General features: G+C 40.5%; 1 protein-coding gene and 1 long non-coding RNA gene across 10 annotated transcripts in view; one reads left to right on the forward strand and one right to left on the reverse strand.

Annotated features, from left to right (window-relative positions):
• LOC116702075 (receptor-type tyrosine-protein phosphatase U) overlaps positions 1–14,018 on the reverse strand; it is a 221,250-nt gene that overhangs the window by 39,089 nt on the left and 168,143 nt on the right. For 3 of the 9 annotated variants that reach the window (XM_032536175.1, XM_032536171.1, XM_032536180.1), the window contains 5 exons: positions 13,531–13,691; positions 12,999–13,186; positions 8,209–8,281; positions 6,314–6,390; positions 2,716–2,733 (listed from right to left, as the gene is read on the reverse strand). In XM_032536175.1, coding sequence (XP_032392066.1) covers positions 2,716–2,733; positions 6,314–6,390; positions 8,209–8,281; positions 12,999–13,186; positions 13,531–13,691 — 517 coding nt within the window. The remainder of the gene's footprint in view (positions 1–2,715; positions 2,734–6,313; positions 6,391–8,208; positions 8,282–12,998; positions 13,187–13,530; positions 13,692–14,018) is intronic. The other 6 variants (XM_032536173.1, XM_032536179.1, XM_032536177.1 and 3 more) reach the window with 3 other exon arrangements.
• LOC116702133 (uncharacterized) overlaps positions 12,588–14,018 on the forward strand; it is a 16,430-nt gene continuing 14,999 nt past the window's right edge. Inside the window, exon 1 of the long non-coding RNA XR_004335066.1 lies at positions 12,588–12,682. This is a non-coding gene — a long non-coding RNA (uncharacterized LOC116702133). The remainder of the gene's footprint in view (positions 12,683–14,018) is intronic.

Raw genomic sequence — 14,018 nt, forward strand, 5'->3', positions numbered from 1 at the left:
CCCCCCCCCACACACACACACAAACACTGACACACACAATTTTCAGCCATGCAGGCACAGAAATTACATTCCAAAACAGTCATGCCACTGAGGGAAGTTGAGATGGATGGTCATCGCTATGAAAGACTGCAGCAACCCTCATTCCCATGAGCCTCCATTGCTGAGTTTGCCTATGCCAACCAACAGTTTCCTGTCTGTCACCTTGGCAACCACATTTTCCAACTGCAGGCAAACATGAAAACATCAAACATTATGAATTCACAATGGACTGAAAAAAAACAACAACAACAAAAAACACGCAATGTCATATAGGACGTGGAAAGCCTATCAATAGCCTTCTATACTATTGAAAAGGCCAAAAAAAAACAACTTTCAATTTCAATTTTCAATTGGGTTCACTGCAACTACAACCTGTGACAAATTAGTGGAAATCAGACCTTGGCACGCAAAATGGAAATCAGTGCTCATATTTATCATGCATCTCAGAAGCACTTGTAGGAATCCTACTGAAACAAATGTTAATAGAAATCCTCCCTGAGAGCACTGGGGAACATTAAAGGGAGTTTGAGGAATTAAAAAAAACTGAATAAATAAATGAACAGGATCAAGGTTATGCATCATCTAGGGTTTCTTTCATAGTTAAACTGTGTCAACTAATTAAAGTGGCAACCTGCATTGGAAATTAAGCTGCATTAAAAGTGAAATGAGAAATAGAGTGTCATCCCTTGAGGTCAGCAATATAAAATATTTTGCCAAATTTTACAGCAGTTTAAAAATACACAATATGATAGTTTGTGTGTTTTGGGATTCAGAGGGACCAGATTCAATTATTGTCCTTTCTTTGTTGGCCAAAATTGTAAGAATTCCTTTCCTGTGGAGTTATTTGAGTGGGTGGAACAAAAGCCATCTGGAGCAAAAGCATCCACAAAATGTTTGGATCAACTTGATAACTGTTAAGAAGCATTAAGGTATTTTAAATTAGCACTCTTACTTTTAATATGTTCACAACACCAATTTTCTTAATTTGCACAGTAGAAGGTAACAAGCTAACTGGAAGTTTATCTTTTAAACTTTCTAACTGGAAGTTAATCATTTAAACTTGCTAACTGGAAGTTAATCTTTTAAACTTTCTAACTGGAAGTTAATCATTTAAACTTTCTAACTGGAAGTTAATCTTTTAAACTTGCTAACTGGAAGTTAATCTTTAACTTTTAATGAAGTATCATTTAAACTTGCTAACTGGAAGGTAATTTTTAAACTTTCTAACTGGAAGTTAATCATTAAACTTTCTAACTGGAAGTAATCATTTAAACTTGCTAACTGGAAGTTAACTTTTAAACTTTCTAACTGGAAGTTAATCATTTAAACTTGCTAACTGGAAGTTAATCTTTTAAACTTTCTAACGGAGTTAATCTTAAACTTGCTAACTGGAAGTTAATCTTTAAACTTGCTAACTGGTAGTTATTCTGTAATGCTAACTGTGTATCTTTATAACTTCATAACTGACAGTATTTAATTTTCTTAATTTGCACAGGAGAAGGTAACAAGCTAACTGGAAGTTTATCTTTAAACTTTCTAACTGGAAGTTAATCATTTAAACTTGCTAACTGGAAGTTAATCTTTTAAACTTTCTAACTGGAAGTTAATCATTAAACTGCTACTGGAGTAATCTTTAAACTTTCTGGAAGTTAATCATTTAAACTTGCTAACTGGAAGTTAATCTTTTAAACTTGCTAACTGGAAGTTAATCTTTTAAACTTGCTAACTGGAAGTTATCTATAACTTCATAACTGACAGTTAATCTTTATAACTTGCGAACTGGCAGTGAGTCTTTATAATTTGCTAACTGACAGTTAATCTTTATAACTTGCTAACTGACAGTTAATCTTTATATTTTGCTAACTGGCAGTTATCTTTATATTTTGCTAACTGGCAGTTACTCATTATAACTTGCTAACTGGCAGCTATCTTTATACTTTGCTAACTGGCAGTTATCTTTATATTTTGCTAACTGGCAGTTACTCATTATAACTTGCTAACTGGCAGTTTATCGTTATACCTTGCTAACTGGAAGGTAACAACTTTTACTTTGCAGTTAACAAGCTAACTGGCAGTTAAGCTAGCTTTGCTGGCTGGCTAGTGCTAGGATGTTAGGCATGCTAGCATGTTATTGGTTCTCTAGTCAGGGGCAAGACCTCGCCAAGTAGCCGTGCACTAAGTAACCAAGTCACCAAACATCCAGCAACACACTCACCACATCCCCTTTCATTCACAAGGACATTTCAATGAATTGTGTGTTGCCACTTTATAGTTTGACTGAACAATCACTCTTTTCTGTGATGCATGGTAATTATGGGCCCAGAGAAAAAAACAGTAAGTGTTTCTAAAACAATCCCCATGCTGTGCTGTGATCTGAGTTGCTTGATCTGACCTAGTCCACTCTCCTCTGTGGCATACTATCAAGTCTTTTATAAGACAGGCGGATGTTGAGCAAGAACCACAGGTGAGCATTTGACTATGGATGAAAGAGGACACTGCAACACTCAGTTTGGAAAGAATTTAACTCAGGGGAAAAGTGATGGCGGACAGGCTCAGCAGCTTACAGTGGAACAAGAAGCTGTTGGAGGGAAGCCATGGAGGGCTGGCAAGGACAGTGAAAGGGGGCAGCGTGAACAGGGAGAAAAGGTGGACAGAGAAGAGAAGCAAGATACTTACTTCCCTGTTTATCCGAATCTAAGAGATGCCAAAAGGTTGAAATCGGGGGGCGGAAAATAGAGAGATAGAAAGAAAGAAAGTAGGGGGGGAAACAAGAGCTAGTTATTGTGATTAAAGACCAGGAAAAGAGGATAAGGAAATGGTTAGAGAGCTGCTTGCCTTGAGGACCTGTGGAGAGAATAATGTTCAAAAAGACTTCAATTCCCATGTTTCTACGGAAAGGGCCAATTTTTATTTTAAACTATTAATGTCCTCTGAATCCTACTTGCCTTTAGCATGCAACATATTTATTGAGATTTTAGCAAAGAGGCAGAGAGAGAAAGGTTTTTCTATCTGAAGCCAGAGATGACACAGAGTTAGTTGTCCTTGATAACAGAGATGACACTTTAGCAAGAGGGCATGGTAGGGATTACGCCTCAGGAAATACATGTCATTTAATACATTCTCTTAATTGCTCGAGGTGAAAAATTCATTAAATTTTTGATAGTATCAATTCATAACAAGAGTTATCTTAAGACACTTTACAGATAGAGTAGGTCTAGATCAAACTCTAATTTACAAGGACCCAACAGTTCTAGTAATTCCCCCAAGAGCAAGCAGTACAACAGTGGCGTGGAAAAATCTCCTTTTAGGTAGGGTGACCAGACGTCCCCGGTTTCCGGGGACAGTCCCCGATTTTGGCTACCTGTCCCTGGCTGGATCTGTCCCCGGAAATGTCCCCGGTTTTCACTGTGACTGAAAGACCCGAAATTGGAATGAAAGAAAGAAAAAACTGACAAAACGTAGCCGATAGTCGCACACCCAACACACGCGGGCTCCAGGCAGCCAGAGCCCGCGGTAATCAGAGATGTTTTAGAAGCCGTGTTTTACGATGCTAAAATCACTGATTTTACTGGAGTCTGGTGCATTTAGCGAACGCAATTTCGCGGACTTTATGTTTTAAAAAGGATCTATTCTTTAACAGAAAGGTCGACCTCCTTAGAAATCCTCCCATAATGTTGTCAGAACACTTAGTATTAATCGAGGCTGTTAGCAGCTAAACAAGAACTTTTATGAACGTAAATACAAGCTGGACAATTATCCTATTAACTTACATTGCAGCCACCTCGTTTAATACTGCATCAAGTCAAGGAAAATATGTCCTCAGTAGTTTTTGTTGTATCGATTCTCAAGGAGCTGTTGCAGAAACAGCCTTGAGCAGTAAAGCAAAAGCTGTCAGTAGTTCAGTAAACATTACAACATATGAATAGTGAGACTTTCTATCTTGAAATATTAGGACTTTCTATCTTGAAATATTAGGCCTTTAAGGACTTTCATCTTGAAAGATTAGGACTTTCTATCTTGAAATATTAGGACTATTAGGACTTTCTATTTTGAAATATTAAGACTTTTTATCTTGAAATATTAGAACTTTTTATCTTGAAGTATAAGGATGGATTTTTTATCTTGAAATATTAGGACTTTCTATCTTGAGGTGTAGTGGAGTGGAGTAGGAAGTAGCAGCAGGGGTGGGTCTAGGATCATACCTTGGGGGGGGGCTCAGCCCCTAATAAGAACAGCTCTAGGTCTAGTGTCCCCATTTTAAGTTTTACAAAAATAAAAACATTACTTGTTTTGGAGGTAAATACGCTTCTGAGCTGAAAATGTCCCTGGATTTTGTCTGAGAAATCTGGTCACCTTACTTTTAGGAAGAAACCTGGGACACACCCGGGCTCTTGGTAGGCGGTGTCTGACTGGGCCGGTTGGGGGTGTGATGAAAAGTGGCAATAAAAGTCACTTTCTTCAAATGTTGCAGTGTGTTCTGCAGAAGTTGACCGGCCCAGTATTCCTAGGAATCCCATCCAAGTAGGTGGTGTGCACATTATAAAAGGGTGTGGACGTCGGAACGGTGGACGGGTGTGTAGCGTGTCAAACTTTCATGGGGGAAGAGTTCAATTTAATTTGTCTGCCATCTGTAGAAATTAAGTTTTAGATGTGCCTGCTCAGCCCTTCCCATGCTCATACTTTATCATATTTCAGACGTATTACTTCTGATTCCAACAAGAGTATGACAGGCAGAAGAAAAGACTACCTGACAGTAAAGAACTGAGTATGGTGATGGTTTCACTTTATGTTACACCTATCAGCAATAAACAACACAAAACAGCAACCAAAAAAAGATCTTAAGATTTGACACAAAAATGGCATGTCTTGCTACCCCGTGCCAAAGAAAAATTATGCAAGCCTGCATTTGAATGAGAGAAGGGAGCGCTGGAACCCTTCAGTTTAACACTCATGTTGTTCATGGGTAAAATTAACCAATTTTTCAATTTAAAAAAAAATTTCACAAAAAATGGGCCGTCGAAATAAGCGTTGAAAATGTCAACATTAAAAATATCAAAAAACTTTGGAAAAAACATTTAAAAAAAGGACCCACAACATTGAAAATTGACAATAATGTGGGGAAAAGCTATGATTTTGAAAAAAATGTATTTTATTTTTTTCATGGTTGACGGGAAGTCAACACAAGGGTAAAAAAAAAAGAAAGAAAAAGGTTCCATTAATTCCAACCCTGGCATCTTCAATGAATCATTTGGAATCATTTCACTGCAGTGTTGTGAGCCAGGGGTCTTGGCATGACATGCAGGCCGTGCTGTAGACAGCACAGTTAATGACACAAAGGTCCTTGGAGCGTTAGTCCTAATGGAGCCCTCACAAAGCACTAAAGGGGACGAAGTGGCCACGCGCAGCATGCTGTGAACTTTGACGTTCCGCTTTAACCAATGCCACCCACATAGGCTGAGCCAGGCATCCACTACTGATCGGGCCCTTTCCGTCCACTTTACATTCCCATTGTTCAGCCAACAATAGTAGAAACAAAGCAGGTAATACAGCATGCAGAGACCATAACAACTCATGAAAAAACCCTGCGACAAAAAACCGAGGCAAGACTGTTGAGAGCTTTTCACAGTCACCCTCAAGTGACCCCTCCATAATGAGTGGAAGCGGAAGATCTTAGACCCTTGCCGCCATATGCTGGAGAAAAAAGTGGCCATCCTTCAGATGGTTTTGGTCCATCTAATGCAAAGCTGCCGAGATAGGATCTGGCAGGAGCGAGTACCGCTGCTGGGACCGGAGAGGCTCCCTGAGACACTGACTTGAGCTGAACTGTAGGTGAGATCAAAATATCTTAACGTAGATGAAAGTATCAGCTGTGTTATATTGAGTCCAATCACGGTGCAATGTCGCCTTGCAAAAGCATTTGGCTGAGTCATGAGGATGCTGCTCTGAGCTTATGGGCTCTTGTGGGATCTCTGGAGTCGCTTTGAAAAAAACTGCCCTCAAAGCCTGCATGTACTAGCACAAATAGATGCTATGTGTGTGTGTGTGTGGGTGTAGTTACTAAATGACAGTTCAGTCTGAGTAACAGAACAGCACACACAACCTCCGACAGCATGTGGAAAGGTCTTCTGGTCAAGCACTGGGTCAGCAACAATGATAGAAGATGACTAGTACGAGCTCTTAAGGTGGAGCTGTTGGATCAGCAAAGACAGAAATGAGGGAGTTGGAGGTGGAGGAGGAGGAGGAGGAGGGAACATAAAACGCAAAGGAGACTTACGTCTATGTAGTTGGCATTGACATAATCAGAGCTGGGGTCGGCAAGCAGAGAGTGCAGCTTCACTCTATGGCGATCATCTGAAACGCACATAAAAAAGATTTAGGGTTCACTGATTGGGTAATTACAAGACACATCTACTCTATGAGTCAATTTATTGGTTTTTATTAATACAACAGCACATCTATTAGGTTATCTGACTGACTGGGTGACCCGTTCCAGCTCTACATTCCTCATCAACTTAAAGGATTCTTTTTTTTTTTCTTTTAACCTGTCCTGCCTCGCAGCCAGGGGCCTGTTGCACAAAAGTCACTTCGACATGGGACTGCAGGGCCAGGGATCGATGTTTTCATTTATGTATTTTTTTGTTTGTTTCTGTTGTCAGACAATTGAACAAGTATGAAATAATAATCAGGTTACTCACAGCTTCTTAAACATCAAATACAAGGACTTTTCAAAGACTTTCCAGGCCAAATTCCCTTCAAATTCAAGGATCCAACACGGCACAGTTTGAGACATGGCTCAAGGTTAAGTCGTGTTACAACAGTGAGAATTTTTATAATGAGAACTAGCAGGCTTTACAGAAACTCACACAGAAGGAAAGAGTGAGTCTTGACTGTGTGAACACTGTGGTGGCAGACCAAGGGTTTATACACAGACTGTAGAAGTGAAGCCAAAACATTTGGATATCCCCATGGTGGCTGTCTGCTGTATAGGTCATAAACCCCGCCTCCCCCATGTTAGTGCATGGGACATGGGCCAAACTAAAAAAAAAAAAAAGTACACGTCAAATTCATTTTACCCAAAGATGGTATCTGTCAGTTTAGGTAGTTCTGATCACGCTGTTGTTTGTTCAAATGTTCCTTTTTCTGATAAGTTTGGTTTTTTATTAGTTACTTGATGCTATAAAAAAGGGGTGATTGACTCAGGATTGTAAGGGAGGGTGTATGGGCGGGACTTCAACACTACCCGGTCACTACTGCGCGGATTCTAGCTCCAAAATTACAAGGCAGCAGCACCCGTATTCGGGAGATTTTGGCTTCACTATTGGACAGTGGGAGGAAGTGGAGACTCTATGGGGTCTCTCGCCTTCACTGACATAGCCCAACCCTAACCCTTCAATTTCTTTTCCTAAATATATAAATTCAAGTGCATTCAATGACCAATCAATGTCAATTTATGTTTTTTTTCAAAAATGTTCAAGACCTAGATTTACCCCGGGCGAATTCACAAACTTTCGAGGACTTCAAGGAGTTTTTTAATAGCAGCCCATAAACACGACATGTTAACCAGCAGTCATTCCCAAGCTGCTGCAGTGATTAAAACATTATTTCAAACTGTAATAGTTATGTTGTCAGCAGCTCGGCTTTATATACAGCTTTATTGGCATTTAAAATAAAGGATTACAGAGAAAGTTAGAGATGACAGAAAAGTGTTCATACATTACGGGCAAACAGATCAAGTCTTGAGAAAAAGATTAAAACCTGCCTCGCCTTTTTAAAAGCTGCCTCCACACCTTAAAAAGAACTTTATCTAATGGCTTTAAATGGGATTTCTAGGGCTTTACCACAATGAACAGCTATTGAGAATAACACTGCAGAAATCCTATTAAAGCCAGTGTAAAACAATCCATTTGAATTAACCTAACCGTAATTACAGTATCACAAGAGATTTTCCTAGACATAACAAGCATTCAACTAGGAGTAAAAATAATTATTGGCCGGCTTTGGCAGACTTGTAAGACAGCAGTAGTTTTGTTAATTGGTAGTGTTCTTTACAGTGTATGCTTGAAAAGCCATAAATATTAAGGTGAGCTGTAACCTACAGTAAAAGAGACAGAGACAAAGACAGGTGGTGTCTGCATTAGTGTTTCTTTCATGTAACACAACGGTACGTACGGTTAAGCAGACTATCGTGCCTTCCTTTGGTCTTGTCCTTCTTCTTTGTGACGTCCCAGCCATCGAAAAAACTCTGCAAAGTACATTTAGAAATCACACGTTAAAGGTCCCATGGCAAGAAAATGTCACTTTATGAGTTTTTTTTAACATTAATATGAATTACCCCATTTTGCCTATGGTCCCCCAGTGGCTAGAAATGGTGATAGGTGTAAACCGAGCCCTGGGTATCCTGCTCTGCCTTTGAGAAAATGAAAGCTCAGTTGGGACGATCTGGTAACCTCCCCTTTCTCTGCTTTGCCCGCCCAGAGAATTTGGCCCACCCATGTGAGAGAGACATCATGGATTTCAAATGAGCAAAGTGTCAGCTGGTCAAGGCAACACCCCCAGCATCCACCTTGCCCCCCCTCCCCCGCCTCTTATCCTTAAAAGCTACAGACTCAGAAATGGCACATACTAAGAAAAGCTCATTGTGGGACTGGCTCTAGTGGCTGGAATTCTGCACCAAGGCTGAATTTTGGGAAAGAGACTTCAGATACAGTATTAGGGGACCACTAAGGTCTATATAAAAGAGACTTCAGATACGGTAATGGAGGACCACTAAGGCCTATATAAAAGAGACTTCAGATACTGTATTAGAGGACCACTAAAGTCTATATAAAAGAGACTTCAGATACAGTATTAGGGGACCACTAAGGTCTATATAAAAGAGACTTCAGATACAGTATTAGGGGACCACTAAGGCCTATATAAAAGAGACTTCAGATACAGTATTAGGGGACCACTAAGGTCTATATAAAAGAGACTTCAGATACAGTATTAGAGGACCACTAAGGCCTAGATAAAAGAGACTTCAGATACAGTATTAGGGACCACTAAGGTCTATATAAAAGAGACTTCAGATACAGTATTAGAGGACCACTAAGGTCTATATAAAAGCATCCAAAGAGCACCATGTCATGGGACCTTTAAGTTTCATTAAAAAAACAAAAAACATGGCGATCGTCTTTGATGCATCTTGAAACTCCTAACAGAAACGACTTTGCTAATGCACTCCAAAGTGTTACCCTAAGGTTGTCTGAGTAACTTTGCTATTATAGCATCTTGCCAAGTCATCAACAGACATCTGCCACAACATAGCGGGGAGAGACTGAGGCTCGGAGATGACACTGCGGCCTGGAGAGGGAGGAGGCGGCCCACTGCAGTCATTCTTATTCTACACACAGAGTGAGGCGCGCTGCTTGAAGAAGCTGTTGCTCTAGAACGCATTAGTGTTAAACTACATTTGTGACAGCTATTCATGACACACACATCCACTAAATCTGCTGGTCGGGCGAGATGAGTTACTGACTCTAAATCAGTACTATAAGTGAGAAAAGAGCAAAAGTAAAATAAACCAAAACGGTAACACTTTATAATAACCATCGCTAATAAATGGTCAATTGATAGTTAATTAAACTTAACAAACACAAAAGGAGACTTAAAAATGATTAGTTATGCTATAATTTGTTATTGTAACAGTTTATTGTTGCTCACATCATAACATTCTACATATTGTATTGTATTAAGTGTATTAAGTCACAACAATTGTGTACGTGAAGAAGATGTCTTCGTATTGCTCACGTCTTATTGGACAGCTCGATATCAGTGGCGTACTCGATTCTACAAACCATCAAACATTATTTGGACGGCTTTTTATAGTCGATGCATTTGATGAATATAATACATTATTAATGTTTAATAAAGACTTGGTAAAGAATTTATAAACATTATTTAGATAGCTATTATCAGTGTACAAATCATCTCTTTTATAGAGCGCCAAAAAAAGATTTAATGGGTAAAATGAATGTTACTTGATGCTTAATAAACCATTTACTGATCATTAACTTATTTTTACAAGCATTGGTTGCAACTTTATAATAGCCCTCCTGATGTTTTTACAAAACATTTATTTACATCATTAACTCTCTAAATTTGTAAAGTTATTATTTTATGACATGAAAGTGGTGATAAAATAACGTATAACATTACTAATATTAGTAAACATTACAAATCAAAATTGTATTGTTTGTCAACAGTAAAATAACTATTAACCAAAGGTTAATGAACTATCTATTTACCATGTGAAGTGATGTCATTATAAAGTGTTAACGAAAACCCAAACACGGCTTGAGTCGTGTCATATTCTGTTGCAAGCTCTACTACTGAGGCACGCTGTCTACCCCCCCCCCCCAAAAAAAAGGGCCAAATTGGGACCACCTGAGACCCCGGCAGAGACACACAAAGCAAGCTAATCAGGCGACTACATCTGTCACTGGATCCTGTACAGGTAATGTCTGATCTAGTCCTGCTTAACTGCCTTTGTCCAGCAATGTATTTTTGGAGCTTTAACAACATTCTGCTCCCCTTCCTGGAGCTTTATTTCTTTCTTCTTTATTAGCTTATCAGTTAAATTCGACATGCTCAACACTTCAGGCCTGAACATTTGAGTACAAATTTCTTCTAAGTATTACCCTGCGACATTAAGTATTAATGAATACGGTATGATTTTTTTTGTTTAAAGATTATTCTTTTGGGGGATTTTTCCCTTTATTAGTGACAGTGGATGGACAGGAAAGGGGGAGAGAGATGGGGGGGGATGACACGCAGTAAACGGCTGCAGATCCGATTCAAACCCGGGAGAACGTTTTTGCCGATTCATCACTAGAAATGCAACTGTAGCAAGCATCTCACTATAACGCTATACACGTTCATCTTTAGACCCAACAAATGTTATATCCAGCTACAAAAAAGCTTCAAGTTTCAACTTCGTCTCGTCGCAAATCTTTAGGGGACGTAAACATTAAAAAAAATATTTTTGAGTGGAGGGGGACTTTACATTTAAATGATATTCCATAACTTTACTGGGCCATGAGATGCTTTCTATCAATATGTTTGTTCACTGGCTCCAGATGTTGGTTTCCAAGCACAACACGTAGAGTACCCTACCGACACCGAGGGCCTGACACATTCACAACCCCCCACAATGCCTTGCAACATGTCTGATCAATGGCACCAGAAAGACCCTGTGGGAAATAAGGGTTATGAAGTCTGACAGCAGTGTGCACGCTGATCCCCTTCATCTTGTTTATTTCTCCAGGCGATGGGGAGCCAGACTGAGGAGTGAAAAAGTGACCCATATATTGATTTTGGTGGGGGGGAAATTTGTTGGCCCCTCAGGGATCTTAATGAATCGGAAAAAAAGTGCATCTGGCTTCCTCCAGGTGGATGTGCAAAAAGAGACTCATCAGCACTGGTTGATGTGGAGGACATGATAGTAAAGTCAAAAGAAAGCTGAACTCTACAAAAGCATTTACTAGTCCACACCGCACCACAAAGTTTAGCATATCTGCATTCTGTCATGCAGATGAAGTAAAACGGTGTTTCACTGCCTGCTCATGAATACTGAACACTCCATTTAAGCCTTTTTAAAGTAGACAGTAGGTGTCTCCAGTAACACAGAGATAGGCACTCTACACAAACTGCAAATGAAAAAAAAATATCTAAATGATTCTGTCTGTATTAGTGTTTCCACTCGTTTTTCTGTTCCAGCAGTTCTGGCTCACAGTTGGCATTCCAGTTCATCCCAAAGGTGTTGGATGGGGCTGAGATCTGCAGCCAAAGTCTGTGGAAAACTTCCTGGACTAAAAATCAACACCTACACAGATATTTCTTATAACCAAGTGGTTCCAGAAGCAATCCCCATTTTTAGTTTTTTTGGATGTTGTATAGAATAAAACGTGTTGCATTGTCTAAATTCAGTAGATATCGATAACTGAACACTGATTGTACAGTTCGAAGGTTGGTTTTTTTTGTTTTTGCAATTGCCTAACATAAAGGGATGTCGTCTGTCACAGGAAATGTGCTTCCAGAGTGAATATTGAAAAAATGTTCTATCATTAAAGTCTTTGTCTTTCTAACTGTTCCACCACATCAACAGATTACATTACATTTTGAGTCTTAACTCTATGTTGTAACTAATGCCGTGTTTCCACTACATGGTACGACCCTGCTCAGCTCGACTCACTATTTTAGTACAAGCAGTTTTCTCTATTTGGTTTTCCACTATGGATACTTCCCCCTTGCGTTGACTTCATCTTCAACACGACACTTGCTGAATTCTTCCATCTGCAACCAGAGGAACGTCTGCACTTTGTCAAGTGTAGTGATAACCACAATGTTTGCTAATGGAAAACAAAAAAAAGAGCAAGTTGAGGAGAGTCGAGCCGTACCAAGAAGTGGAAAAACCGCATAACTTACAGACGTATAGAGCCAGCCATTTTTTTTGACCAGGCCGATTTATTCTCGCATTGCTAGACCTTCCTCCACAGCGCTCCGGAGTAGGGTCTGGCTAGTCCACACAACGTTCTGGGATAGGAGAAAAACGTGCTCTGGTTTATTGGCATTTCCTTAATCCATTTACAATCATCATGGGTGGGTACCGCTGCAAAATAGCCTCAGGGAGGAACTTGTTTTGGTGTAACATGTGTACATAGGGAGGCAAGCTCTAGAATTAAAATGACTGTTGAGTGTGTGATGAGAATTTTACAAAAAAGAAAGATAAAGAGGCCTATAATTTGAATGTCGGTTCTAGCTTGGAGGATGTTTCCCAAATCAAGTTTAGAATGCCAACATTTTACGTTGTGACACGATTTCCCTTAATTGGAACTACACCACAAAAACCAGCCTGAGACCAAAAGTACACCCGAGTGGTACTATAGCATATGTCCTTCTTTTCTTTTCCTCCATCTTACCTCGTATTCTTGTTTGAAGCCGTATCCCTCGGCCGTCTTCATCTGGTTGATGTGCTGCAGGAGGTCGGCCACCCTTACAGCAGGGTGCAGCTGACCCGTGTGATAGGGCGAGCTCTTCCTCCGACAGTGGCGGTGGGGCGAGCCTCCCAGTAAGCTGCTGGACTCGTTGACGGAGCTACGCTGTTCATCTGGGAACATGGACACACAGATCACGGCATGCCGCAGACATTCTGCACTCTGTTCTTTTTTTATTAATGTAAACTCGGAGTGTAAAAGTGTAGGGGGTGGGGGGCAGTTCAGGGGGGAAAAAAAGTCAGCGATTCTGCAGAGATGTGAGGGGCTGACTGGCACTGCAGAATACTCAAACAGGCGAGAGACTTGCAGGCGATCTCTCTGTCGGGAACACCTTATGGTCTGGCAGAACAGATTGGATACATGCTTGGTAGTAAACATGGCTGAAGGTCAGGGAGGAGGGGGCTGCATCTCTCCAGACACTTTTTCAAGAGTACCCATATGTTCCTAGCTGTCTTACTTCGAGCGTTGCAGCCGTGGGCATCCATGAAGGAGTGGGCCATCCTCTCATCCTGCTGGAGAGTGCTCTGCTCTGTCATGCTGCAGTCTAATGAGCTCAGCTTCCGACTCTTCTCCTGCCTGTAGGACATGGCTGCCTTGTTTATGGCCACCTTCTTCCTACTGTAAAGAGGGAGAGAGAGGCGGAAGGATAGAGAGAGAGAGAGAGAGAGAAAGAAAGAGAGAGAGAGAGAGGGCAGGGAGTAATAATAGACAGAGGACAGCAGAGAAGGGGCAGAATGAGAGAAAGACAAGCAAAGAGATAAGGAAGAAAGGAAAGGAGGGCAGGTGAGGAGATGAGAAATTGGACTGAGGGGGAAATATAAGAGCTACGAGATTGAACTTGGACGAGGGTGGAAAGTGCGATTCGGTGATAGCAAAAGGGTGGCGGTGGGTTGTTGTGGAGGTGGAGGTGGTGGGGCGAAAGGAGAAGGTGGAGGGAAGGGAGGA

Source organism: Etheostoma spectabile, chromosome 14 (genome assembly GCF_008692095.1).
Source record: "Etheostoma spectabile isolate EspeVRDwgs_2016 chromosome 14, UIUC_Espe_1.0, whole genome shotgun sequence".
Taxonomy (NCBI): Eukaryota; Metazoa; Chordata; class Actinopteri; order Perciformes; family Percidae; genus Etheostoma; species Etheostoma spectabile.